Genomic DNA, 24753 nt, shown 5'->3' with positions numbered 1-24753 from the left:
TTCACTGATACAAGGTCAACTAAAAGGATGTAAACCACAAGATATCTCACAATGGCTTGTTTAGCCTATATCGGGGTCCTTTGGCTATTTGAAAATAGACAATCGACAATAGTGTGAGTTTGTAGATCTGCTATTTTCAACAAAAATATTGAAAAAAAAGGAATAAACTAAGGTTCATGACATGACAAATATCTGAGAACTACTGGTTTAAATAAACAAAATAAAATTGGAAGCAAGCTAAAACTAAACAAGACCCAAAAAAAACGCAACCACGTACAAGCAACTTTAGAGTTTTTCGTTTTAATTGCATTGCTTTTACCTGTGCAGCACTAATGGTCAACTAAAGTTGTGTAAAATGTGCTAAATAAACAGTTTTGATTGATTGATTGACATGGAAACACAGCTGAAGCTATTTTCGATCCGCCATAAATTAAGCCTGGTGGGCGAGGTTAGCCATAAATAGAGCAAGAATTCATCCAACGGGTTCTTGCCTACTGAACACGTGACTACGGTTTGTTACACTGTTTGAAATTGAAGCGGGTGGTGAAGGCGGAAGAAGAGTCGAGAAGAGCGTCAATACAGAGAGAAAACCTGGAGAAACCGAGCTGAATCCGTAAGGTAAACACAAATAGTTTACCCAATTGCGTTTGACGGATTTGCTTTTACTAGGAAATAAGTTAAAGTACCAGTATTTAACGTGTGTTTGGTTACTGAGCAGAGTATAGCAGCGGAGTTGCATTGTTTGAAACTAACATGTTCGTCTGTTGTGAAGGCAGGCGTTAGCGCTGGAGTCTCATGATATGATAATAATAATGAAATGGACAACAACAGCCAACAACTGTGTTGTTGTACTATTCGTTATGTTACTGCTTTAAAATGTTACGCTGTGTTTTCGTATCGGATATGCAGATATATGTAGTTACGTATTTAATGTTTACGGTAAGAACGCACGTTTGTTTGGATAGCATCTTGTTCAACTTCAGAGAGTGGAAAAAGTACTAAAATGTTGTACTCAAGTAGAGTAATTGAGTAAATGTACAAGTTACTTTACTCCACTGGATGCCTAGCCTCGCATGCCAGACTGACTGGATGCATGCCAGCCTCTGGTAAACCAGAGTTTCCACCTCTGCTGGCATCCTACTGTAGTTACTCAGTACCGCACTCTTTATGTGACTATTTACTTTGTCGTTTGTGGACTAGGGTAGGGCATAGCTTTAAGCTTTGGTCCATAACGTGAGTCTCTTAAACGCTATGGACTGTCACTAGCCACAAGCAACTCGGATGCTATAGTATAAATGGTGCGTGGAACAGTGGTGGCTTACATTTTCTTACTTGAGTAAAAGTATCAATACCACAATGTACTTTTACAAGTAAAAGCCGGTATTCAGAATTTACTTGAGCAAGAGTAAAAAAGTATTGGCATCACAATATACTTAACAGTACCAAAAGTAAAAGTACAATTATGCAAAATGTCCAAAGTTATACAAATCTTTTGAATATGGCAGATCTACAAGCACATAACCATTGCAGCTCGTGAGCTTGTAGTAGTGTTTGTATGTATGATAACACAAATCCACCGTTTTTAAATTTTGTAGTAGAGTAAAAGTACAATATTTCCCCCAGATATTGTGAAGTAAAAGTATTGAATTGGAAATACTCAGCTACTAAGTAAAATTACCTAGAGTAAAAATTGTAAAATTACCTCGAGTCAAAATTGTAAAGTACAGTACTTGAGTAAATGTGATTGTATTAAGCAACGTTAAACTCACCAAAATTGCAGCCTTATGGAAAGCTTGGATTATCTTGTTTCATGAAAAGCCACCATTATGAGCTACTTTATCTGTCAATAAATTCCATATGCAGGTGATTTATTTTTCAAAGTGTTAGAGGTTGGAAATCACTCACCGGTCCTTACCACATGTTCTTTGAAATTGCACAGTGCATGAGTCAGCAAGACATTTCATTATTGAAAACGAGTGCTTCCAAACTAAACACTTAGTCTGATCTTGTCTAAGTGCATTAAGGTCTAAAACTGCAATGTCTCTTTAACGTTCGCAGGGACATCCTACTGTTGAGGCAACTCCTCTACTCAGCCCTTGAGTTAATGACTGAGGATTTCCTTTTTAAATTGTGCATTTTATTTTTAAATTATTATTTTAGGAATTGCAGCCATGTCATTATTTTCGGTGGCAGCGACGAAGCATACAGCCTATTATGACCACCTCATGGGCATGGCAACAACGACTCAAAAAGCAACAGGGACGAGCAAAAATGACACAAGGTCATCATCAGACTCCTCATCAGACGGCAGCAGATCGTCAGGAGATAAAAGCAAGCAGATAAACAGGACCTATGTTGTCTCAGCGCCGTCAAAGGGCAGTGGACAGCAGAGCAGTGGCAGTGCCATGCGTCCTCCACAAAGTTGTGCCACCCCTACCCGTGGTCGACTGACGCTGCAAAAGAGAAAAACCGGAGCTGACAAAACGATGAGCGATGTCCAAAACGCCACCGCCTCCACCCAAAACACCACCACCTGCACCACCCCGGCCCCTGAGAAAAGGCTGACTTTACAGCGCCGAACGGGGTCGGTCGATAGAACCGTAAGAAGTGATGCCAGCAAGGGTCCACAGGGACAGAGTTGGATCAATGGTACTGAGGCCAAAGGTTTGTTCCGCTCATCTAGTTTGAAAGACTCATCGACCTCCAGGGGGAGAGCGCATCAGTTAACTGCTCCGTTAAACGTGCCAGCTAAAGGTGTGGCTGGGCCAGAGAGACTCTTTTCAACCAATGGTAGGTCCCTTGCGGTCCCTGCAAACCCGAAGGACCATGTCAAAAACGTAACTCCTAACCGGAAGACCACGTTTCAGAAGATCTCGGTTAGAAAGGACATGTTTGAGAAGCTGGCGAGAAAGGACGTTCCAAAGTTGCAGTCTGCAAGCTCGGATGCCAAGCCCACTCCAGCACCAAGGACAAAGATCTTGGCAGGTCAGTGGTGGAAGAAGTACTACGATTTATTTGAAGTAAAATTGGCAGTGCCACTATGTAAAAGATTATTCAAAATGTTACTTGATTAAAGTACTAAGTACTACATTTTACAAAATGGCAGATCTAGCAGTTTTGTGATGGACGAAGTATAAAATGGGGCATAAGTGTTCGATGTATGTTTTGTATTAAGAACCTACAGTAACAAGTAACTCAAGTTTTCAAATCTTGTAGTGGACTAAATGTATAAAGTAATGACAAATTGACATAGTAAAAGCACCTAAAAGTTTACTACAGCACTTTAGTAAATGTACTTTGTTACTTCCCACCAATGTCTGTCTGCAGGCACTCAAAAGTCATGCCACCCTGACCCTGATACCTTGACTAGCACTTCGGCTGCTCCTCCGGCCTCAGAGCCGGCTGCTCCTCCGGCCTCTGAGCTGGCTGCTCCTCCAGCCTTGGTGATGGCTGCTCCAGCCTCCGTGCCATCTGCTCCGACCTCCGGGCCGGCTACTCTAGCCTCGGTGCCGACACCTGTCAGTGTCGAGCCCCTGGTGCGACCACATGAGGTCCTGGGGAAGCAGGTCACCATGAACATGGAGAACAGTGCGGTCACGGTAGCTGTCCGCCTCCGTCCCTTCAGCATAAGGTTCTTATTGTTTACCTCAATTTGTGTTTTATGTCTTTTAGACAAATGCAATGCTGAAATGTGGAACACATAGTACAGGAAACAAATCAATTGATATAAATATTACGTCATAGCGATTAGGTGCCGAATTGTGTTGGTAAAGTTGGGATACACCATGATTTTATGCACCTGCAACGAAGTATTCTGGATGCATGACTAACTAATCTTGTTTGTCCATTCTGTTGTCCACTCTATACATTTTAGGGAGATGAAGGAGAAGGCTGTGCAGGTGGTCTTCATGAATCACCAGGAGACGATCATCCAGCACCCAGTCTCCAAACAGAGTCACTCTTTTACATATGACTTCTCGTTCTGCTCTGTGGATGAGAGTGACTCTGCTTTTGCCAGCCAACAGACGGTGTATGAGACACTTGCCAGGCCTCTGCTGGAGAGGGCCTTTGAAGGGTTCAACACCTGCCTGTTTGCCTACGGACAAACCGGCTCCGGCAAGTCATACACGTACGTACCTGCACACTCACTCTGTGTAAGAGATGGAAAACGACATTCTTTTTGGATTCAATCACTTATTCAGCTCTGACAGACAGGAAAAACACCAGTGATTACAATACACCCTTCTGTGTAAATGAATGATTCCCTTATGATTAAATGTGTAACTTCTAACTTGTCATCCAGGTGGTTCCTCTATTTTTTTTTCCTGTCACATTATTTTTCTCGGTTGTGAACAATGAGTAGGGCTGTCACAATTATTACATAATCGTCTAATCGTGATTATTTGACATTATCGCAATTATTTTGTCATAATCGTCATAATCGTGAATGTTGAAAAATGTCCGAAATAGTGGAAATAGCAGATCTACAAGCTCACAACGCGTCGCATCGCGACGCGTTGTGAGCTTGTAGATAGGCTATTTCCACTATCAAAGTAATTTTTTAAGTAGTAAGTTGTCAAATATGTCAGTAATTTCTTTATATATTTAGGTTGTGTCATATCTACCATGTACAACTTCAAAGCCTACAAGCCAAACAGAAATGTAATTATCAACGACAAAAACACAATTAAATCGTTAATCGCCAATTATTTGAGTGACAATTAATCGTCATGTAAAATGTCATATCGTGACAGCCCTAACAATGAGCATCATATTTTGGAAGGACACTGTTCATTGATAACGTGTCATCTTTGTTACTGTTTCTCCTGCAGTATGATGGGCTTCGGAGAACAGGCAGGTGTTATCCCCAGGTTTTGTGAAGAGCTCTTCGCCAGACTGTCTCATATACAAAACCCTGAGGTAAAGGAAATCTTGCACAATAATACTAAAATGTTGTATTGGGAGGAAAATAAAATCAACTTTATTCAGGAGGGAAAATGGTATGTATAGTATGTATCTATCTCTCTCTCATGGGAACCACTGGCAGGAGGTTGGCATCACCATACTTGAGGGAGCGGGTGTTAGTGATGTGGGGGCTTGGTTCAAAAACATTAGCAGCAGCTATGATTCCAGTGGTTCTTAACCTTACACCGCTCTTGGCCATCTAAAAACAAAACCGTTTTATTTTACAACAGGAAGAAACATACAACCAAGATTGTATAGACATACTCTGCTGTATAGAGTGGTTAAAATGTATTTTAGACCTTAAAATAAGGATGGCAAAGCATTGAGAATTTGAGATCGGGAAATGTGTGTATGGAACCCCCCCCCCCCCCCCCACCACTGTCTTTCAAAGCGCTTGTTTGTTCCAGGTGACATGCCACCTGGAGATGAGCTACTTCGAGGCCTATAACGAGAAGATCCATGACCTGTTGGTGCCAAGAGCCTGCCGCGACAGCCTGACGAGGATCCCTGTAAGTGTTTTAGAACATCCAACTATTCATATTCTAATATTTACATTCATTATTGTTATTTACACACCATCTTGCTGAGACTGGATCTACAATCTTGACGACTGGCTGTTTTTGTTAAGTGACTCCGCTGTACGACACTGTCACTGTATAAATCAGGCTTCAGTCATGACATCCACAGCACTTGCCAATGTTCTCTGCATTGCTGTAGCAGCCTCGTTTCCTACTGCCACCCAGTGACATGCTGGAAGAACTACAGTAGGGTTTACACTGCAGCCTGCAAGTGAACAAAGTCACCTGACTAACGCACAAACAGTATTTGATTGGCCAGCTTCCCTGCCCCTGGTGTTCGTGTGGTCTGTGATGCAATTGAGTGAAAATATACATCAGAGAAACTTGAATGCAGGCTCTGTAAGATGTACTCATAATAGTTTATAGTTTATATTGTATTTAATAGTTGTATTTTTATTGTTTCTTCAACTGACTTGAAAAGGCCATCAGTAATTCATTAACATTAACAAACATTAACCAGCAGTCATACAAACTAATGAAAAGAAGCATTAAAGGCATGTTTATTTTTATAGCAGTATAAAGCCGATTCTTCGAATGCCTTGTAAATCGGTAGTTCTCACACTTTCAAGATTGTTCTACAATGTTGAAAAAATGTATAGCGCACAAATATACAAGCTCTGTGCGTCCGCTCTGTGACTTTTGAATAGCCAACCCAAGCGTCTAATGACACAGATGCTTTCCCGGTTGGACTGGGTTAAAACCTCTTTGATTTTGTCTTTTAGTTGAGGGTGAGGGAACATCCCCTCCATGGACCCTACGTGGCTGAACTCTCTGCGTAAGCAACCATTCATATGCATCTTCAGAATTTCCCTTTAGGATTTTTTTTTTCTTTTTCTGCAGAATTGCTAACTTTTTTTTTTGTTCCTCAACAGGCATGTGGTTAGCTCTTACCAGGACATTCAGGTATGTTGAGCCTGCTGTAAATTAACAGTTAACAGCAGTACTTATTTTGGCCAGGTCTAATGCTGTGTTGCCACTTGCAGAAAGGCAGACAAATATTTATCCAGCAGTAGCACTGCCAGTGTGAACTTACCATAACGGACTATAATAATACTTCATATACGTTGTTATTAATAACTTTTATAACAAGTGTTATGAAGCCTATAAGTACATCACAATGCATTTCGTCACTTAATAAACTCATAAAGTCATTTAAAAAAAAAAAAAAAATCTTAGTGATTTTTTTCAGTCCAGACACATTGTAACACCTTTCCTGATCTCAGGGTTGGCTGGATCTGGGAAACAAGCAGAGAGCCACGGCTGCTACAGGGATGAATGACAAGAGTTCCAGATCCCATTCTGTCTTCACCCTGGTGATGACCCAGACCAAGGTACACGCTGCTGTAATCAGGTTTTATAGGCAAATCTTTCAAACGTGGCAGAATGGCTCACTACGTGACATGATGGGACATGTTGTGAAATACTTGGCAGCCATAATTTGACCTATTTAAAATTTCCGGAAAAATACGATTGCTAGAATGTAAAATCAGTCACTATAATAATCTTGCATATTCTTCTAATACCAAAGGTCTGTTAAATATGAACGGTGACACAAGGTTTTCCTGGTTTGAAAACGTAAAGAAAGTTGAAAGTGATTAACGAATAACTCCCACAAAACTAAACCCATCAACGTGTTGGGACTAGGATGATAACTCATCATCAGTTTCTTGTTCCAGCCTCATGCATTTTGTGGGCGTGTTGTGCCATGTTTCCTCCTGACCCACTAAGGATGAGTACTGGCTTTATTTAACCCTTAATCAGTCTAACCGACTTTGTCACAGGATTCCAATTTACTGTCACGTGCATAATTGGTAACCATACAGTGCCTCAATGTACCAAGTGACTGAACGTGGAATAAATGTTTGTTACGGTGATGTGTGCAGTGTAAGTCTGCTCTGCTGTCTTATGTGCACGCCGTGAGGTTTCTGTTGTCCTTGCAACACACGTGCACCGACCAAAATGTAATGGAATAACCCCTAGACAAATGCCTGTTCATGTATTGTCCTTTGTGAGAGAAGTGTCCCCAACTCACGGTGTTTGTGTGACTGTTTTCAGTCATTTGGATTCCATAGAAGCCAGCACCATGTCTTCTATGGAAGGATGTTGCACAGTGGGAATGGACAATTTTCAAGCTCTCAATGCGTCGTGCATTGAGAGCTTGTAGATGGGATATTTTTGGTTATTTTAAGATTGTAGACTTAAGTGGTCACACTACAAACTAGCGATATGTTCAGAAAGCATCTTCAATTAAATTCCAATGGTCAATTTTGCAGAAAAGCAAAGGTTAAGCCTCAATCTGCGACTTCATCTGGTTTGCAGTATAACAGAAGGGACAATGTTACTAAAACTTTAGCCCGACCGATGCCATATCTTTTGGCCGATGTTTGCCGATCTAAAGTGCTAGACCACCGATTGCCAATGTATAACCGATGTTTTGTCATTTTTGTAAATTTTAAAAACGTCTTACCTTCAAAACCTTTTTTTTTTACCAATAGTCCGGGGACCACCAGTGGTCTTTAACTCATAAGTGTAAAATGAAACCCAATGGATCCTTACGGGCAACGACAATAGTTTTTGGGTCTGAGTGGCTAAATGTCATGAAATCGTTGTCTAATATTACTTTTAAAAAACGACCGATACATCGGATACCGAAACCGACATCGGGGTCCAAAAACGACCAATGTATCGTTTTGACTGATACATTGGTCGGGCTCTAACTAAAACATAATTTTATGTTGTGTTCAGGAATCGGCGCTGTGTGTAGAAGTTTTATTTTGCTTCAATCTGTCTGTTTTTCTGTGTGTCTCAGACTGAGTTTGTGGAGGGAGAGGAGCATGAGCACAGAATCACCAGTAGGATCAACCTGGTAGATCTGGCAGGCAGCGAACGCTGTAACACTGCACAGACCAGTGGAGACCGCCTCAGGGTAACATACACTCTGCTACTGTACAAAAACATTTAACCCACTCTTTTACACATGTGTAAACCTGTGATGTGTGATGGCAAAGTTGAAGTAATCTTGTCTATCTAGAAGACTTATTGCAACTTCTATTACTTTAGTGTACTTTATTTACTGTATATTATGTTTTTTTGTGGTGCCGGTATTGGTATGATGAAGACATTTTGAGGTGTTTTATAAAAAATGTGTCACCCTTTTTCACACGCCACCATTTCACAAAGCACAGGACTTAAAGGAGTAGTTCACCCCCAAAATGACTTTTTTCCATTGATTACTCATGCCATGGAGACTTGAGTTCATTAATATTGTTTGGTTTTTGTCGCATTCCTAAGACAAAAAAATTTTATTATAGTAAATGTACCACTGAAATGACTTGTTTTCTATCAATTCTCAGTCTAATTGAATATCTTTATCATAAACAAATCAGAATGATTATGAAATCATTATAATAAATCTTCAATAAAGAACCCCTAAGCTCTACTAAATCTACCATGTTGGCTGCAGGAGGGTGCCAGCATCAACAAGTCCCTGCTGACCCTGGGGAAGGTGATCTACGCTCTGTCAGAGCAGTCTCTGACCAAGAAGAAGTGCTTTATCCCCTACAGAGACTCGGTCCTCACATGGTGAGATATTATATTCATACATTATGCAAAACCACTACAAACTCCCAGCTCTTTACATTTTAATGTACTATGTAATATGTTGTAACATATTAACGCTTTAAGACCTGGAACGCATTGTTACTTTAACCATTATTTTATGCTTCTAACTATAAAAAAAATAGCAGATATTCAAGCTCACATCGCAGGGCTCACATCGCAGGGTGCGCAGCACCAAGTACCGAGCTTGTAGATCTGACATTTTAGAAAAATCGTGAGAATTTGTGCTTTTCACAGGGTTAGTCTTTGAATATGTTGACCTGATTCTATAAATGTCTTCTAAATCCTTCTTTCTTGACCCCTAGACTTGTATGTATTTGGCTGCCGACCTCCATCTCAAAAAGTGTGTGTGTGTGTGTGTGTGTGTGTGTGTGTGTGTGTGTGTGTGTGTGTGTGTGTGTGTGTGTGTGTGTGTGTGTGTGTGTGTGTGTGTGTGTGTGTGTGTGTGTGTGTGTGTGTGTGTGTGTGTGTGTGTGTGTGTGTGTTGCGATACGAAATTGCTAAATTTGTCTGCCTCTTGAGTGCAGGCATTGGTCAAATCCCATATCTAGATATCGTCTGTCCAGGATATGACGGACTATACTGAATATCTCTAATCTGGTCTTCACTCCTTGACCAACTCTTTGAGCTGTTTGTCCCTGGTGGCAGGTTGTTGAAGGAGAGCCTGGGTGGGAACTCCAAGACAACCATGATCGCCACGCTGAGCCCTGCCGCCAGCAACATGGAGGAGACCCTGAGCACGCTGCGCTACGCCCAGCAGGCCCGCATGATTATCAACGTGGCCAAAGTCAACGAGGACACCAATGCCAAGCTCATCCGAGGTCAGAGGCATAACAGTACAGTGCCACACATCTCTACAGTGGTTCTCAACCTTTTCAGGCCACGACCCCCAAAATAATTTAACTGGTATTTTTAGCCCCTTCATTGAATTCAGATATTGCCATGCCTTTCAGTAGAGTGAGAGCCTACCTCTTGTCTGATTACGCAAGACGGCTTTTTTTTTCTTTTTTTCTTTTTTCCCCCAAGGCTTTTATGCCATTATTGATGGGGATAGATGGTAGGCTGACCGGAAAGGAGATGGGGGAGTGACATGCAGCAAAGGCCGTCGGGATCGGGACTCGAACCCACGACACGCTGTCAGGCTACAATAGCATTTTGAAAGTTAATAAAATCGTCTTTCTAGAAGATTCATAACAATTCATTCTTTTAATGCAATTGAATCATTTAATGAACACACTCTCCCTCAGTGGACTAAGTCTTATTGTTAATTGACGTGCAGTCCTTCTGTGTCTGGTACAGTTAATTATTTGTGTGCACGTGAGAATTCATATGCGCTCACTGCGCTGTCATTCACACTCCCTCTTCCGCGACTGTCTGCATGCCACTCATTATATTTCCTCGTCTCCTTGCTCTGACTGTTTGTATTGCTATCCTTGTGAGGACCTAATTGTCTCTCAGTATAGTAAAATAGTAGAATTTGAGAAATGGACCATTGTGAGGTCTTCACTAGAGAAATGGTTAGTTTAATGCTGAAAACCTAATTTTAGGGTTCTAATTAGGAAATGATTTGTGTTGGGGTTAGGCATTTGGAGGTAAGGGTTGGGGTTAGGCCTGCCATCATTTTAAATGTGAAACTTTGGCAATATTGGCTAATGGCTATATCCACTATTCATATAAAGTTATTAAAATATCCAAGTTGCACCTTGTTTACAAAGCCTAAAAGCCAAATTTATTCATAATGGTTCCATAATGATGACTAATAACTCAATTAAATCATTAATCGCAATTATTTGTATGGCAATTAATCGTCAAGTAAAATACCATAATTGTGACAGCCCTAGTTGGGCTTAGATTTTCCATATTTTTATACTTGTGTTTTGTGCGGTGATGTCACACACCAAAATATAAAAAGTAAAAGTTTACGGTTAACTATGCCATAAATGGTATTCATCCAATTGCTGATCAAAAATGTTGTGCTCACAAGTATAGTAATGCAAACGTGTGTGTGTCTCTGACACCCATTCTCCTGTCCACCCACCCATCCATCACCAGCTTATTCACCACCCAGTTCAATTAAGGCTTGGCCCTAACCTTGCCTCTGGGCCATATTTATGCACTGTCAGCTGCAGTGCGCACGGCAGCTAACTGTCATGCAAGTATTATTTTTCATGAAAAGATTGTCCTGTTTGCAGTTCTGAACACTAGGGGGAGCTCTTGTTGCGAATTTAAGTTTCCTACTGTGGTAGAGATGCCCAAATACTGTTTAACTTAACAATAATCATAGTTTAGACTTTATAGCAACGCTGGTTAGTAAAATGGCAAAACAACTTTCCATGTTTAGGTAAGAAGACATGGTTAGAATATTTCTCAATCTTCTAGTAAACTAGTATTTCTAAAGATACTAATATGTGTCCTAGTATGCAAGCACACACTGAATCTGCTTAGTATGTCTGCATGCCCGGGTCTGCATACAGTGTGTGTTCCTGCATACTGTTTCTCTGTACATAACCACGTATCATTGAAAACCTGGATCTTTTCCCATTTCTCATTAATGGAAAACGTAAATTGTTTTCCTGGAAAGTATTTTGTGATAAATGGATGTGTAAGAAGTATCTTGCAGATTATGATTTCCTAGGGTAGGTCGGTGTCAAAAGGTTTAGCTGTGTGTTTTTATATGAACCGTTAAGGCACATTAGACAGGTTATCTGAGCCCCCACTGACGCAAACTGTACATCAGTAATCTGCAACAAGAAAAGGGAGGCACTTACTATGATACCAGACAGTGTCAAACCAATGATCTTTTAATAATTTGCCCGCTATCAGTGAGCACTTCATAGCTACACAATATACAGCATTCATATTTTGGTGGAGTTGTTAATGTATGCATACGTATGTACAATTGTACATTATATAACATGTATTGTATACACTATATATTGTATGTCTCTATGTATGCATACGTATGTATATAACATGTATTGTATACTGTATGTGTCCAGAGCTCAAGGCAGAGGTGGAGAAGCTCCGTTCGGCCCAGATGAGCTCCCAGGGTGTGGAGCCGGAGAGGGTGCGAGGCTACCAGCAGGAAATCTCCGCCCTGAGGAGCAGACTTCTGAGCCAGGAGAGGCAGATGGCCGAGGCCAGCCGGTCAGTGCATTATGGTTTGATTTACAGGTAGAACACTGCATAATGTTTGTATTTATACGTTTTATGATTTTGATTCTTTTTTTTCCAGGGCGTGGAGAGAGAAGCTTGAACAGGCAGAGATTCGCAAGCGGGAGGAAGCAGAGGAGCTGCAGGTAAATTAATTTAAAGGAATACTTCACCCAAAAAACTAAACGATGAAGCCATTGGTCTCCGCTGTGGTCGGCGAGACCAATGCAAAACTACTGTATACTAGCAGTATATATACCACTCTCGGTATAATCACTGAGCCCACTGATCTAGCCGCTAATTGCAAACTAGATTTTTTTTTTCTCTTTTTTTTTTCTTGATGATTAATCTGGGGTTGCAATACCTCCCATTGGCAGCCAATGCATCAAAACTGTTTTTTTGTGATCTGATTGTCTTAAAGGATTGTCTGATTGCCTCAAACGAGCCAACATTGGGGCAATACGAAAAGCTTGAACTATCCTTTATATCTGCAAAGTTTTGTTTCATAAAAGTTTCATTCTCACAAATCGCACAATAGGACAGATTAGTGGTGAGATTTCAGTTGTGAGATTTTATTCAGCTTTATTCCATGTGTTTGTCCGTCCCCAGAGGGCAGGCGTTACCTTCAAGGTGGACAACAGTCTTCCTAACCTGGTGAACCTGAACGAGGACCCCCAGCTGTCTGAGATGCTGCTCTATATGGTCAGAGAGGGACAGACCAGGGTGGGCAAACGCAAGTTTGATTCCCTCCACGACATCCAGCTGTCTGGAGCCCTCATTGCTGACCAACACTGGTGAGATGGAGCAATGAATGATAATTAGATTTAGTAGTGTCAATAACTATCTTATCTATCTTATCTTATCTAATTAATCTATTGCCAATTCATGTTTAGCATAATAACTTTTTTTTGTAATGGATTTTTTAACTTAATTCAAATATGAATGCTTGGTGCACCTGCTCGCCGCTCTTGCGCGCTCTCTCTCCCCTTCACTTGAGTTGTCAGTAAGTTTAGTGAAAGCAGCCTTGGCCACTTCTAAATGGCCAATAAAATGTTATTAACTCTTATAGTGCCAATCCCGAACTAGTTTGGACCTTATTAACGTTCAGGGTGCCAATCCCGAACTAGTTTTTTTAAATTTTCGAGCCGGGCCGCCGGCCGTCATCTGTTTACACGGCCCGCGAGAGCGTTGCGCCGCCGATATTTGCCATCCACTCAATGCAATCCAGGATCTTTAGAGCTCATTTTCTCTGTTCCATGCATATCCATGAGGTGTGCAAGGTTTAATCACGGCTAAATCGACGAAAATAGGGCTTCTAAAATGCTTGGTAGCCAATAGCTAACTTCAAGCTAACTTCTTTCTGTTCCTGTTCATGCACAAAGGAAAGTGTTCAGGCGCATCATGGCTGCGCAGGGCTTGTGCATATACAGCATATGTCTATGGTGGATTCTATGGCCATTGGGCGCCCTCTAGTGGTGATTCTGGGCACTGAAAGGGTTAAAAAGGGCCAATATTATTGAATGAAACAATTTTAGATGGATTGCCAGACATTTTAATGGAAAAACATTACATAAAAAAATAAAAAATAAATTAAATGTATAATGACTACCATCTTTTTCCTATCTTATGTCCGTTTCAGTGTCATCTCAAACGTTAAAGGAACGGTCAGCATCACTCCCATGGAGGACGCCAAGACTTACGTTAATGGAAAGATCATCTCTGACTCCACAGTGCTTCACCATGTAAATATATCCATCAAGCTGTTTTGTCTGTCTTTGCTGACATTAGGTTTATCCTTGCACTTTAGAACGGTGTCATTTTGGGCCTGTGTCCACAGAGGGTGCCTTTTGAGCTGGCAGCGCCAGTCTTCAATGCATTTCTATGGTAAACACACTGGTACGCTCCTCTTCCTAGCGCCGACCTTTGTGCTTCCGTTTTCAAGTTGAACGGGAAACGGTGCAACTTTAGGAGAGGAGCACGGGTAATTTGATCCTCCTGATTGTTTTACAACCTGATGTTGAATATTTTTTACATTGTTACAGCTAAGCTATTCGTGGTAATAACGATGACATGACGCGATACTTGTGCAGTACTTGAATGGTTGAAGGTTAGAACAATGTGCGAACGCAATGGACACGATATCCAAAGCACTCATTGGTACAATAGGCGTTCTCTGTGGACATGGCCCCTTTACTACTTGTCTTAATTCTTTTGCCTTTAGTCGGCTTGTATGTCCTTTGCTTCTCACAACGTGACTTGGTGATTAGCATTACATGAGACTGGCTTTGCTGTTCCTTGGACAGGGTGACCGGTTGATTCTGGGCGGAGACCATTATTTCCGCTTCAACCACCCAACTGAGGTGAAGGCTGGGAAAAGGGTCTCGTGCTGGACAGGTGCCGGCGATGGACAGAAGGACTTCGAGTTTGCCAAAAACGAACTGCTCTCCGCTCAAAGAGCCCAGTGAGTATAAAGGGGCTTTCAGGCCAACAATTAAAACTAATTTATATTTCTATCACTGTATGGTTTTCAGACACTATATATATATTTTGGGCAAGGCAGGAAATCCACCCTGTCTGGTGGAAATCTTGTATGCAGTGGTGTGTTCTACCATGGTATGCCCTCTTGTGGCACCTCACTAACACAACGCTGAATGTTGATCTACTGGATCCAAAGCAGAAGTTTCTGGCGCTCCTTATTATTTTTTCTTTAAAGTGTGACCTGTAAAACTTTTTTTGTAGAAAAGCATAGCCATTCAAAAATGTCAGAGAAGGCGTATCTGATACACACCACTGCTCGTATGTCCAAAAGACTCACCGCGAGCTTGTAGATCTGCTATTTTCACTACTTTAGCGGGACACTTGGACACTCTTTGATGCATTCTGCCAACCGCAGCAGTCAATCAATGAAAACGCCTAACATTGTGGCAACCTCTTTCTTAAAATGCGAAGAAATGACTGGTATGGTTATGTCAAATTGGCTGGTACGGTTGAACATGTACTACTATCTTGTATTGGGGAATTAATGCCCATAAATGCACACTTGGACTCTCCTGTAAAAATACATGTTTTCCACTTTCTTTTTGGCAGTAGGTGCTTTGAATTATGAGCTTTTTAAATGAAAGGAAAATGCAGTCCTCTGACATCACTGGATTACACTGCTTGAGATGAGTCAGACATTTTTTGGTACCCATGTTAAACATCTAGTATTATAGAAAAGTAGAGGGGGGGGAATATATCATGTCTATAATATGTTCTCCTACCACCGTAGAGCAGTGGTTCTCAACCTTTTTTAAGGCTGTGACCCCCCCTCCCCCCCTTTTTTAATGGATTGAACTGGAGACACTCCCCCCACCCTGACAAGCTGAAATTGTAAGAGTTGAGGCATTCAGGTTTGTTTCACTCAATCATTAGCTGGCCAATGTTTGGCCAAAAAAAGAAAAGTCAATGTTTGACCAGATTTTATAGTGTACTACGGTAGTTTGTTGATTACGGTACTTTTGATGCAGTACTGTTCTTTCCTTTTTTATACAGTGTACACTATAGAACTGGACTTGAGTTAAAACTGTAATTTGACCACTTTTTCCATCCACACCAAATCTCTTTACCAAAAATGGCAGATCTACAAGCATTGTGTTGTGATGCATTGTGAGCTAGATCTACTTATGTTCCCCTCCAGAATAGATGTTGGGGTTCAAGTGGTTAAAGCGGCCTCGTGTGTGTGTGTGTGTGTGTGTGTCCAGGCTGGAGGCAGAGATGGAGGAGGCCCAGGTGAAGGCCAAGCAGGAGATGATGCAGGGCATTCAGATGGCCAAGGAGGTGGCTCAGCAGGAGCTGCAGGAGCAGAAGAGTCTCTATGAAGCCCGCATCAAATCTTTGGAGACGGAACTGGTACATCCACCCACTGCAATATTACTTCTGACCTGACACATCCACCCACTACAACAGGGGTCTTCAACGTTTTCAGGCCAAGGACCCCTTAGTTTTGACAGCTTGATCATCAGTGTATTTTGGATTCATGTTGATGTGTTTTCGGATATTTAACCACATAAACCGTCAATACTTGAACTTGACACTTTCACTATGTACTTGGTCTGCTCTTTTTCCCCTCTACACAAGTTTTTTGCTGCAGTGCATGAGCTTGTAGATCTGCTATTTTTGGCTAAAGTTTTCTGAATATGGACGATTTAAAATGGCAAAGATATGGAGGACCCCCTGTAGTAACTCTGAGGACCCCCTAGGGGTCCCGGACCCTCTGTCGAAGATCCATGCACTACAATATTACTTCTGACCTGACTTTGGGACCGTAACTCACAATCATTATCCTTATCTATTTATCTGACATTTAATTGGTGTGGGCAACCGGACTATAGTACCTGTCTGACTTTATTCTTTCCCGATAAACTTTATTTTGCCACTCTACTACTCCCAGTTTCGTTGGCGCGCACTTTGGCCATATGTCAAATCGACTGGCTTCATCGGATCTCGCCTGCTTGCATTTTTGCCGTGGGATACGTTTAATTTATATACATATATTCGTGAATACATTTTCTCCATTGACTTGAATGGGGAAAATGAGTAATACATTTTTCCCAAATATGGAGGTGACCGACATCATAGATGTTTGACGTCATAGACCATATGAGATTGACACAGTATTTCCATATATGGGCATTCTAAGATATGGGCTTAATATCGATGACATCAGGGATATCCATATATGGCCATAAAAGGGACAAGGACAGAATGGTTGGCACTGCTCAAATGGGGGCTAACAGAGATATCATATCATAAAATACTTGTATTTATTTTCTACAGAAAGGAGAGGAAGATCGCAAGCGTCTTCAGGAGCAGGACCAGCAGCGCGTGGCCAGCCAGATGGCCCAGCTGCAGGTGGATAAGAAGGAGCTGGAGCAGGCCGTGGACACCCAGAAGAAACACCTCCGCTTGGCCATGGAGTCTGAGGTCAGGAACTGTAGAAAGTGTCATATGCAATGTTGGTCAAACTTGATCCATTCAGATAAAACCTTGTCAAATAAGGGTAATTTTTTCTCCTCCCTTTCTAACACCAGAACCTGCTATGGTCAATGTAGTGTTTCTGGCTTTACATGGGGACAGACTACTTTGCTCTCTTCCCTCCCTGTTGGATGCTGTTCCTTCCAGGGCTCGAGAGATGCAGACACTTGGCTACTGTTGACCTTTCTGGGTTCATGGGCTTTTATATTTTTGTGCTTTATCTCCTATGCTTTGAAATTGTAACATGAGCAGTCCCTTCCTGAATGCTTCTTTCTAGAATCAACTAACTACTTTCAACTTTAAAATGTGTTTCCTGTCTTTCTGGGTCTGCAAGCAGAGAACTATACCTGGTGTAGCTGGTTCTTCTTAGAAACCCTTGTAATCAAACAACCCACTGTAATAAAAACATGTATTCACACTGCAGTGCATAATTAACATCTAATATAAGCATTTGGTCTTTATTGTTGGCCCTTTTAACATTGCTTGGCACTGCTGTGACTACATTTTGTCACAATTGAAAAACAAAAGAAACACAGGAGAGAAAAAAAGTACTTTTTACAAGAAATTGCAATTATAACGTTCCATCCAATGGTAGAACATCTCAGGGGGATATGCTGAGTCAACAATATTGAATTGAATAACATACATTTGAGATTTCAAGAAAACATATTTAGGTAAGGAAAGGGTTTAATTTTTCTGCAAAAGAGAAAGTAGTTTGACTAAGAGGTCACTCGCTTGCATATTAATGTCATGTCCATTCTCTGCATGATATTTCAATCAGCTATCGACAGATTTTCCCCCCATCTAGGTCCCCTGGCATAATCCAGGGTTTTCCCATTACCAAGTCCAATGACTGTACATTATTTCCCCTTCAATTTCTTGCTCTAATTTTGCTTTTCTAGGTCCCTGAGAGTTCTAAGCAAATACAGTAACGGCTAATCCAGCGTATAAGTGGCCAGTCATCGGTGGAGGAAATTCTCAGGAAGGGGCATTCGCAGAGCCGCAGGCTTCAGGCCTGACTGTGCTGCTCTCGTTCCATCTGATTGTGTTTTTAATTTGGTGTTTGTGTGTGTTATCGCTGTGCACCCCAGGCCAAGGAGGAAAACCTGCTGCGCCATGCCAAGTTCATTGAAGCTTTGGAGGAGGAGAAGAGGAAGCTGAACAGGGAACTGGTGGAGATGCAGAAAGAGAAGACGCTGGGGGAGAATCGTACTCCCGTCAAGAAAGGTATTTAGTCTTTTGGTATTGTGTCCATGCTTAGGAAATTTGGTGGGCAGAGTTTTGCAACACAATGTGGTTCGAAGTGTTTTAGACCATTATTTGACATCTTGTATAAGATAACCACATTGCTGGCGCCGTAATGTTACACTGCGGGTCTGTATATAATAGCAAAAGCAGTATAGTCTCTACGATTCGTTCAATGCATTGTTCCAATTTACGGCAGCAGCAAGTGCAGTACACCAGGGGTATTCAACAAAATTGTCCAGGGGGCCACATTGACAGAAACCCAAGGGGCCGGGGGCCGCACTAACGTATCCCCCCCCCCCCCCCCAGCTATTAATCTAATGAAACAACGGGCACGACCACATTTTCACTACTACATTTTCACAAACAAGCACATTTTCATTTAACTACATTGCAAAGCAGAATACTTTTCAAGTAGAATACTTTTCATGTTAATGTGCTTAATTTCTGTTCAACAAGTTGACAACTGTACACATGCTTTCTTGTTTAAAACCTAGTGCTAACTACATCACACTAGTGATGGCCAACCTGGCTTCGATACTATCTTAGGGCGGATTCACACTGCGGTCTTGGGACCGGTCTCGAGGCTACTTGGCAGATGTTTAGACCGGTTTTGACAGTGTGAAGCTTGCGGTTTTCCTTAGAAACGGATAGCCTCGAAACCACCTCAAGAGGTAGTCTCGAGACTGCATTGTGCGACCTCGAGACCGGTGAGCAGCAGTGTGAAGCAACCGTCCTCAAAACCGGTATTGATGTTGAACGTGACCTCATATAATGTCGACGAGTCAGGCGTCGGCACAAATAAACACTGGGTAACAGTTGTCGACATGGCCATGGGATCAGCGACTTCGTCTCACAGAGAGATTGCTTGCTTGTAGGGCTGTCTTCTAAAATTATTTTTTTATATCACCAGTTAGCCTACTACTGCGGTGCGCTGGACTGGTGTCATGTACTTCCAATTGAGAGAAGTAACAATTGGCGAACAGTTATTTATTGTCTCGCACCAGCGCACTGAGCGCAGGGCAGGGTGAAAGTGAGACGGAACGGCCAGAACCACCGCTCCGTTAAAACATTCGGAACACGGGTCTGTAATCATCATGTGTTTAACCCGAGAGGACCCGTACTGTGTGTGTGAGACGTGTGTGTACTTTTGCTTTTTATGCAAACCGTAAAGCAAGCAATCAATCAATCAATGCGTGAAGTTGTGTGCTGTCACTGCTGTGCTGTTTAGGCTGACCTAGGATCAGATTCAGGTCCGTTATTAGCCGCGAGGCAGCGACATGAAGTATGGCTGTAACTGTGAGATGATAATGCTGCTCTAGGATCAGATTTACAGCGGGGGGGAAAGAGATTGGTGCGTGCGTGCATGCATGCGTGTGCATGATGCGTAGCAGCTATACTCCTGCTGTCGCCCGTCGGGAAAGAAAAGCAGAAAGAGAAAGCACTAGCCTACAAGTTAAACCATGAAAACAAACCGAAAATAACCTATATCCCTGACTTTTGTTTCGATGTTATAGATTCCTTGGCACTGCTATGCCTGCTTGACGTGCCATTAATGTGAATATTAAGCCACACTGTGGCTTGTGAAAGCGTTTCAATTGTAGGCTACGTTGATTATATATATTAAATAATAAAAATAATAACGTGTGCTACGCTGGACGTCTGAGGTCTGACACAGATACTCGCTCATCATTCTGCACGTTTATTACTGGCTCATCATTCTGCACGTTTCTGCCCCTGGAAAATAGCAGATCTACAAGCTCACAAAGCGTCGCGGATGCGAGGCATTGTGAGCTTGTAGATCAGGGAACGTCGCTCGACCCAAGACCGCAACACTGGTAACCACACTGCGCTGTCGCGCGTCATTGAATTGTTACACCAGCTTTCGTGCCTGAATTTATTGGCGACCACCATCAGCAATGTCGCATAGTTGATGACACTATGTGCATACCGCCACCTATAGGACCGGGCTGTATAGTGCTAGTGATCTCCAGGGAGGCCAGAAGGTCTGCCAATGTGAATGCTGGCCAGCGTGAACCAGCAACCGTTTTCAGAATCAGTTCTAATCAAACGGATTGCAGTGTGAATCCGCCCTTAGAGTAGATGTCGACCTTATTGACAGTGCACACACAATTGCCTTCTTTGATGCTTTAACGATGCTCAACGAGGATCAGGTGGGTCGCAGACACACACACACACTCCACTCTGCTGAAGTGCTCTGACTGGAGTCTCTTCACTTGAATATGATGGAATATGATTAGGGATTACTGTGATTATGGTAAGATGAAGCTCACGTTTCATATCGCGCAAACCATACCTATAACGTTCATTAGTCAACACAAAAAAAAGATTTTGGATTTTTTTTTTTTTTTTTTTTTTCAAAAATCTTTTTTTTTTTTTTTTTTTTTTTTTCAAAATTTCTCCAGGGGAAGGTCCCCGCGGGCCGCATTTGGCCCGCGGGCCGCCAGTTGAATACCCATGCAGTACACTATGGTTTAGACACCTTAATACTTCCATTGCTAAACTAGTATTTAACTAGCTGGCTAGAAAAACAACCTGCAGTAGTCCCTGGGGATGCTTGTTATAAGACATGGGCTCTAGTCTGTGTATGACTGTAGTTCCCTTTTCCAGAAGGTGAAGTCCACATTTCCTGTTCCGAAATCAGTTTGAATGAATTCATTTTATTGGCACAGCAGTAAAAAACTTGTATAAAAGGTGTCTTGTGTTTCCGGTTCAAATCTGCTGAGACAATCAAAGCGATGTTCTGCAAATCCCCACGTCCTTGCCAATGGCAAGACATGTAAAGTTTTGAAATGGCACATCTGTGTGTGAAACTGACCTGAAAGTGGAAACGAGAAATGACACCTTTGTCTATTTTCGGAATTTGGCATTGCTTGATCCCGTTAAACTCTACCCATATGGTACTTATGCTACAGTAAAAACGAAGTTGGTGATGTGCTTGGTGTCTTGTGCTGTAGATCCTTTGCAGTGGGGTGCCATGAAGATGTCCCTGATGATCGAGGAGGCAAACAAGATCAGCACCAAACTGAAGAAAAACACTGTGTTCAGCAGGTACCACTGCTGTAGTGTTAGTCTAACTAGTAAGACGCCTCAGGGCGACATGCGATAGCCAATTCTTGGCTATCTGGCCAGTGATGTATATCAGACCAGTTACCCAATCTCAACATTGCCTGTTGAGATTGGCAGAACATGCCCATGTATGGGCAATACCAAATATGGGCATTCCCAGATATGCCCTTAATATTGATGACACTGTGACAGGGCTATCCATATAGGGTGTGCCAACGGTGACGCAATTGTAGTCCTAGAGTGGACATATTTTGGGGCAAACGGGTGTTTCAATTGTTTGATTGGCATAGAACGAATTATCTACTCCAATCAGAACACCTGTGTAAGGCTGTGTTTGACCCAAAATATGTCCGCTCAAGGACTACATATTGGCACACCCTATATGGGCATAAAACAGACAATGAATGCATATGGGCATGTTCTGACATCACATTGTCTAATATATATATGGGCATAACATAATATGGGCATAAAAGGGACATGAAGCCAGAGCGTGATGTCAGAGGCAGAGCAGCAAATCTATTCTGTTAAGTGTGGTTCCCCTACATCACAGTGACATCAGAGCATGATGTCAGAGTGATGGCACAGTGACAAGGGAACCAACAGACTGTAAAAATGTGTACTGACTTAATGACTGACACAGACAGATGGAGACAGGCTACAACATTTCTCATGGTATACTGCGACCTTCGGTCGCAACCAGTCTCCCATTGTACAAATGGACACATGACTTTCCTTCTGCACTCTTTGGAGTTATTGTTGCTGTCGGGCATCTCCATATTAACTTTGTGGTTTTTAACTAAATTGTTCATAGTACTACAGCAGGGGTCTTCAACGTTTTCAGGCCGGGGACCCCCAAACTGATGGGGAGATGGAGCAGGGACCCCCTACCACCTCGTAGGGTGGGGGGGTCGGGGCTACGACATATTTTTTATTTTAAACATGTACAAGTTACAGCGAGCAGGGTGGGCCGTACCACTACCATTTCTAAACATACTACTTATTAACTGAGAACCAATGTCAATAATATCAACAATCTGTCAATTGCATAGTAAGCATGTATTCAAGCTATTCAAAATGGATAGAATCGTGGTTTATTTTTTAACATAAATGTGGAAAAAAAAAAAAAAAAAAACATTTTTTGAAATCTTTTTTTTTTTTTTTTTTTTTTAAGCAATAATTTCGCGGACCCCCTGCAGTACCTCCGCGGACCCCCTAGGGGTCGCGGACCCCCTGTTGAAGACCCCTGTACTACAGCATCACACAAAAGTAGCAGATCGACAACCTTGAAACGTGGAGCAAAGCACTGCGTTTTGATTTATTTGAAATGCATGATATTGGATTTATTTGATGAAATGCACTTTAACAATGTATTGAACCATGCCTACGGTGTTGTTAATGTCACATTAAAATGGGAGACTTGGTGCTGATGTAATTTTCCCAACTCCGTAAAATTGGTTTTTGATGAGTTTCTTGATGACTCGTATTATTAAAGCAATATGGAAATAAAATGTAGTCAAGTCGATGAGTCTTAATTTATTAATTATTTGATGTACTCTACATTATGAAAATGGAATAGTCATTTTCAAGTTTCTGCTCTTTCTTTAGACATGAGAGCTCATTTAGACATGAGAGCGCTGACAAGGAGAACATGGAGCAGGGCGATGGGCTGCAGGTTCGAGTTCAAAACACCAAGCTGCGAATCTCCACCTTCTGGAGCCCGGAGAAGTTCCAGAACAACTTGGCTACCATGCGTGAGCAGGAGCAGGTAACCCTACTGAGGTCCACAAACATCGTCTAATCGCAATTATTTGACATAATCGCAATTATTTGACATAACCGCAATTATTTTGTGATAATCGTCATAATCGTTTACATGTTGAAAAATGTTTATATCTTCAAACATTTAAAAAATAGTGGAAATGGCAGATCTACTAGCTCACAACGCGCCGAGCGACGAGTTGTGAGCTTGTAGATCGGCTATTTCCACTATCAATGTTCTTTTTAAAGTGTCAACTTGTCAAATATGTCCTTCGCTTCTTTGTATATTTGGGTTATGTGTCATATCTGCCATGTGCAACTTTAAAGTCTACAAGCCAAACAGAAATGTAATTTTCAACGACAAACACAATTCAATTGTTAATGGCAATTATTTGAGTGACAATTAATCGTCATGTAAAATGTCATAATCGTGACAGCCCTAGTCATAAGTGAGAACCTCCATAAATCAAATTCAAATATTTAAATTTCCAAAAAATGTAAATTTGCTATTTATTTTAGAAATACTGTGACCTGGATACAAATGGATGGCAGTTATATAGTATGTGTACCTGTGCACATCTTCAAAGTAGCTTTAACGTTTATGGGAAAAGACTTGGGAACTGGGCAAAACATTATGGAAATTAAATATTGTTCAATTCCAATGCAAACGCGCATTTCTACATGCAGTTGGACAACCATTGACAATGTCATAGCAAGTTGGACCTTTGTTGATCCAGCGACACTTAACCTCTAATCGTTCCCCAGTGTGTTGGCAGCCGCTATCAGCTATAATCACACAAATCTTTGATAGTGAATTGATTAAGATTTTACCAGACTTGGAGGAGCACAGCCTGTCAAATTGTCGTCTTGAGCTGCACTTTACACTCAGATTCCTCATCAGCTCAACAGAGGAACAAGACAGGATGGTATAATGTCCAATTTCCTGAGCGTGTCTCTAATGCATGAACGCCAGGGAGCTGAGCCCCCTGCCCTCCGTCGGGATTTTCTCATTAAGTTGAAGTAAACAAGCAGTATTTTACTCTGCTCAGGGGGACGCCTCCAAAGATGATGAGGTGTTTTACTGCCCGGATGATGAGTGGGAGCAAGATCTACCAGACTCCGCCGCCTCCTCTTTCTCACGCGCCACCACCTCGTTCTCACGCCGAAGGTAATTATCCTGTCTGTCCCTCCCTCCCTCGTCCTGTTCATTCTTTCATCCATCCAATTATTTAGCCTTAACTGTCCTTTCATCCATCCTGTATTTAAATTGTGGGTTGGTTTTGTATTCATAAGACGTTCTCATTCAGAGAGAACTGTTATGGGGTTTGAT

The 24753-nt window shown here is 41.8% G+C and overlaps 1 protein-coding gene across 1 annotated transcript in view; it reads left to right on the top strand.

Moving 5' to 3' along the window:
* Positions 1-2171: 2171 nt before the first annotated feature.
* The window catches only part of kif14 (kinesin family member 14), a gene marked incomplete at both ends in the record, with an annotated part of 40078 nt that continues 17496 nt past the window's right edge, over positions 2172-24753 (top strand). The window contains 22 exons of the mRNA XM_080729392.1: positions 2172-2985; positions 3328-3631; positions 3875-4129; positions 4833-4920; positions 5373-5474; positions 6266-6318; positions 6416-6446; positions 6767-6874; positions 8353-8469; positions 9007-9125; positions 9810-9982; positions 12161-12308; positions 12397-12460; positions 12924-13108; positions 13954-14056; positions 14618-14775; positions 16055-16202; positions 17130-17276; positions 18419-18554; positions 21551-21644; positions 23289-23430; positions 24473-24591. Of these exons, the coding sequence (XP_080585518.1) occupies positions 2172-2985; positions 3328-3631; positions 3875-4129; positions 4833-4920; positions 5373-5474; positions 6266-6318; positions 6416-6446; positions 6767-6874; positions 8353-8469; positions 9007-9125; positions 9810-9982; positions 12161-12308; positions 12397-12460; positions 12924-13108; positions 13954-14056; positions 14618-14775; positions 16055-16202; positions 17130-17276; positions 18419-18554; positions 21551-21644; positions 23289-23430; positions 24473-24591 (3608 nt within the window). The remainder of the gene's footprint in view (positions 2986-3327; positions 3632-3874; positions 4130-4832; positions 4921-5372; positions 5475-6265; positions 6319-6415; positions 6447-6766; positions 6875-8352; positions 8470-9006; positions 9126-9809; positions 9983-12160; positions 12309-12396; positions 12461-12923; positions 13109-13953; positions 14057-14617; positions 14776-16054; positions 16203-17129; positions 17277-18418; positions 18555-21550; positions 21645-23288; positions 23431-24472; positions 24592-24753) is intronic.

This window comes from Nannobrachium achirus, assembly GCF_963921795.1.
Source record: "Nannobrachium achirus genome assembly, chromosome: 1".
Classification (NCBI taxonomy): Eukaryota; Metazoa; Chordata; class Actinopteri; order Myctophiformes; family Myctophidae; genus Nannobrachium; species Nannobrachium achirus.
This window is presented reverse-complemented; position numbering and strand designations above follow the sequence as displayed.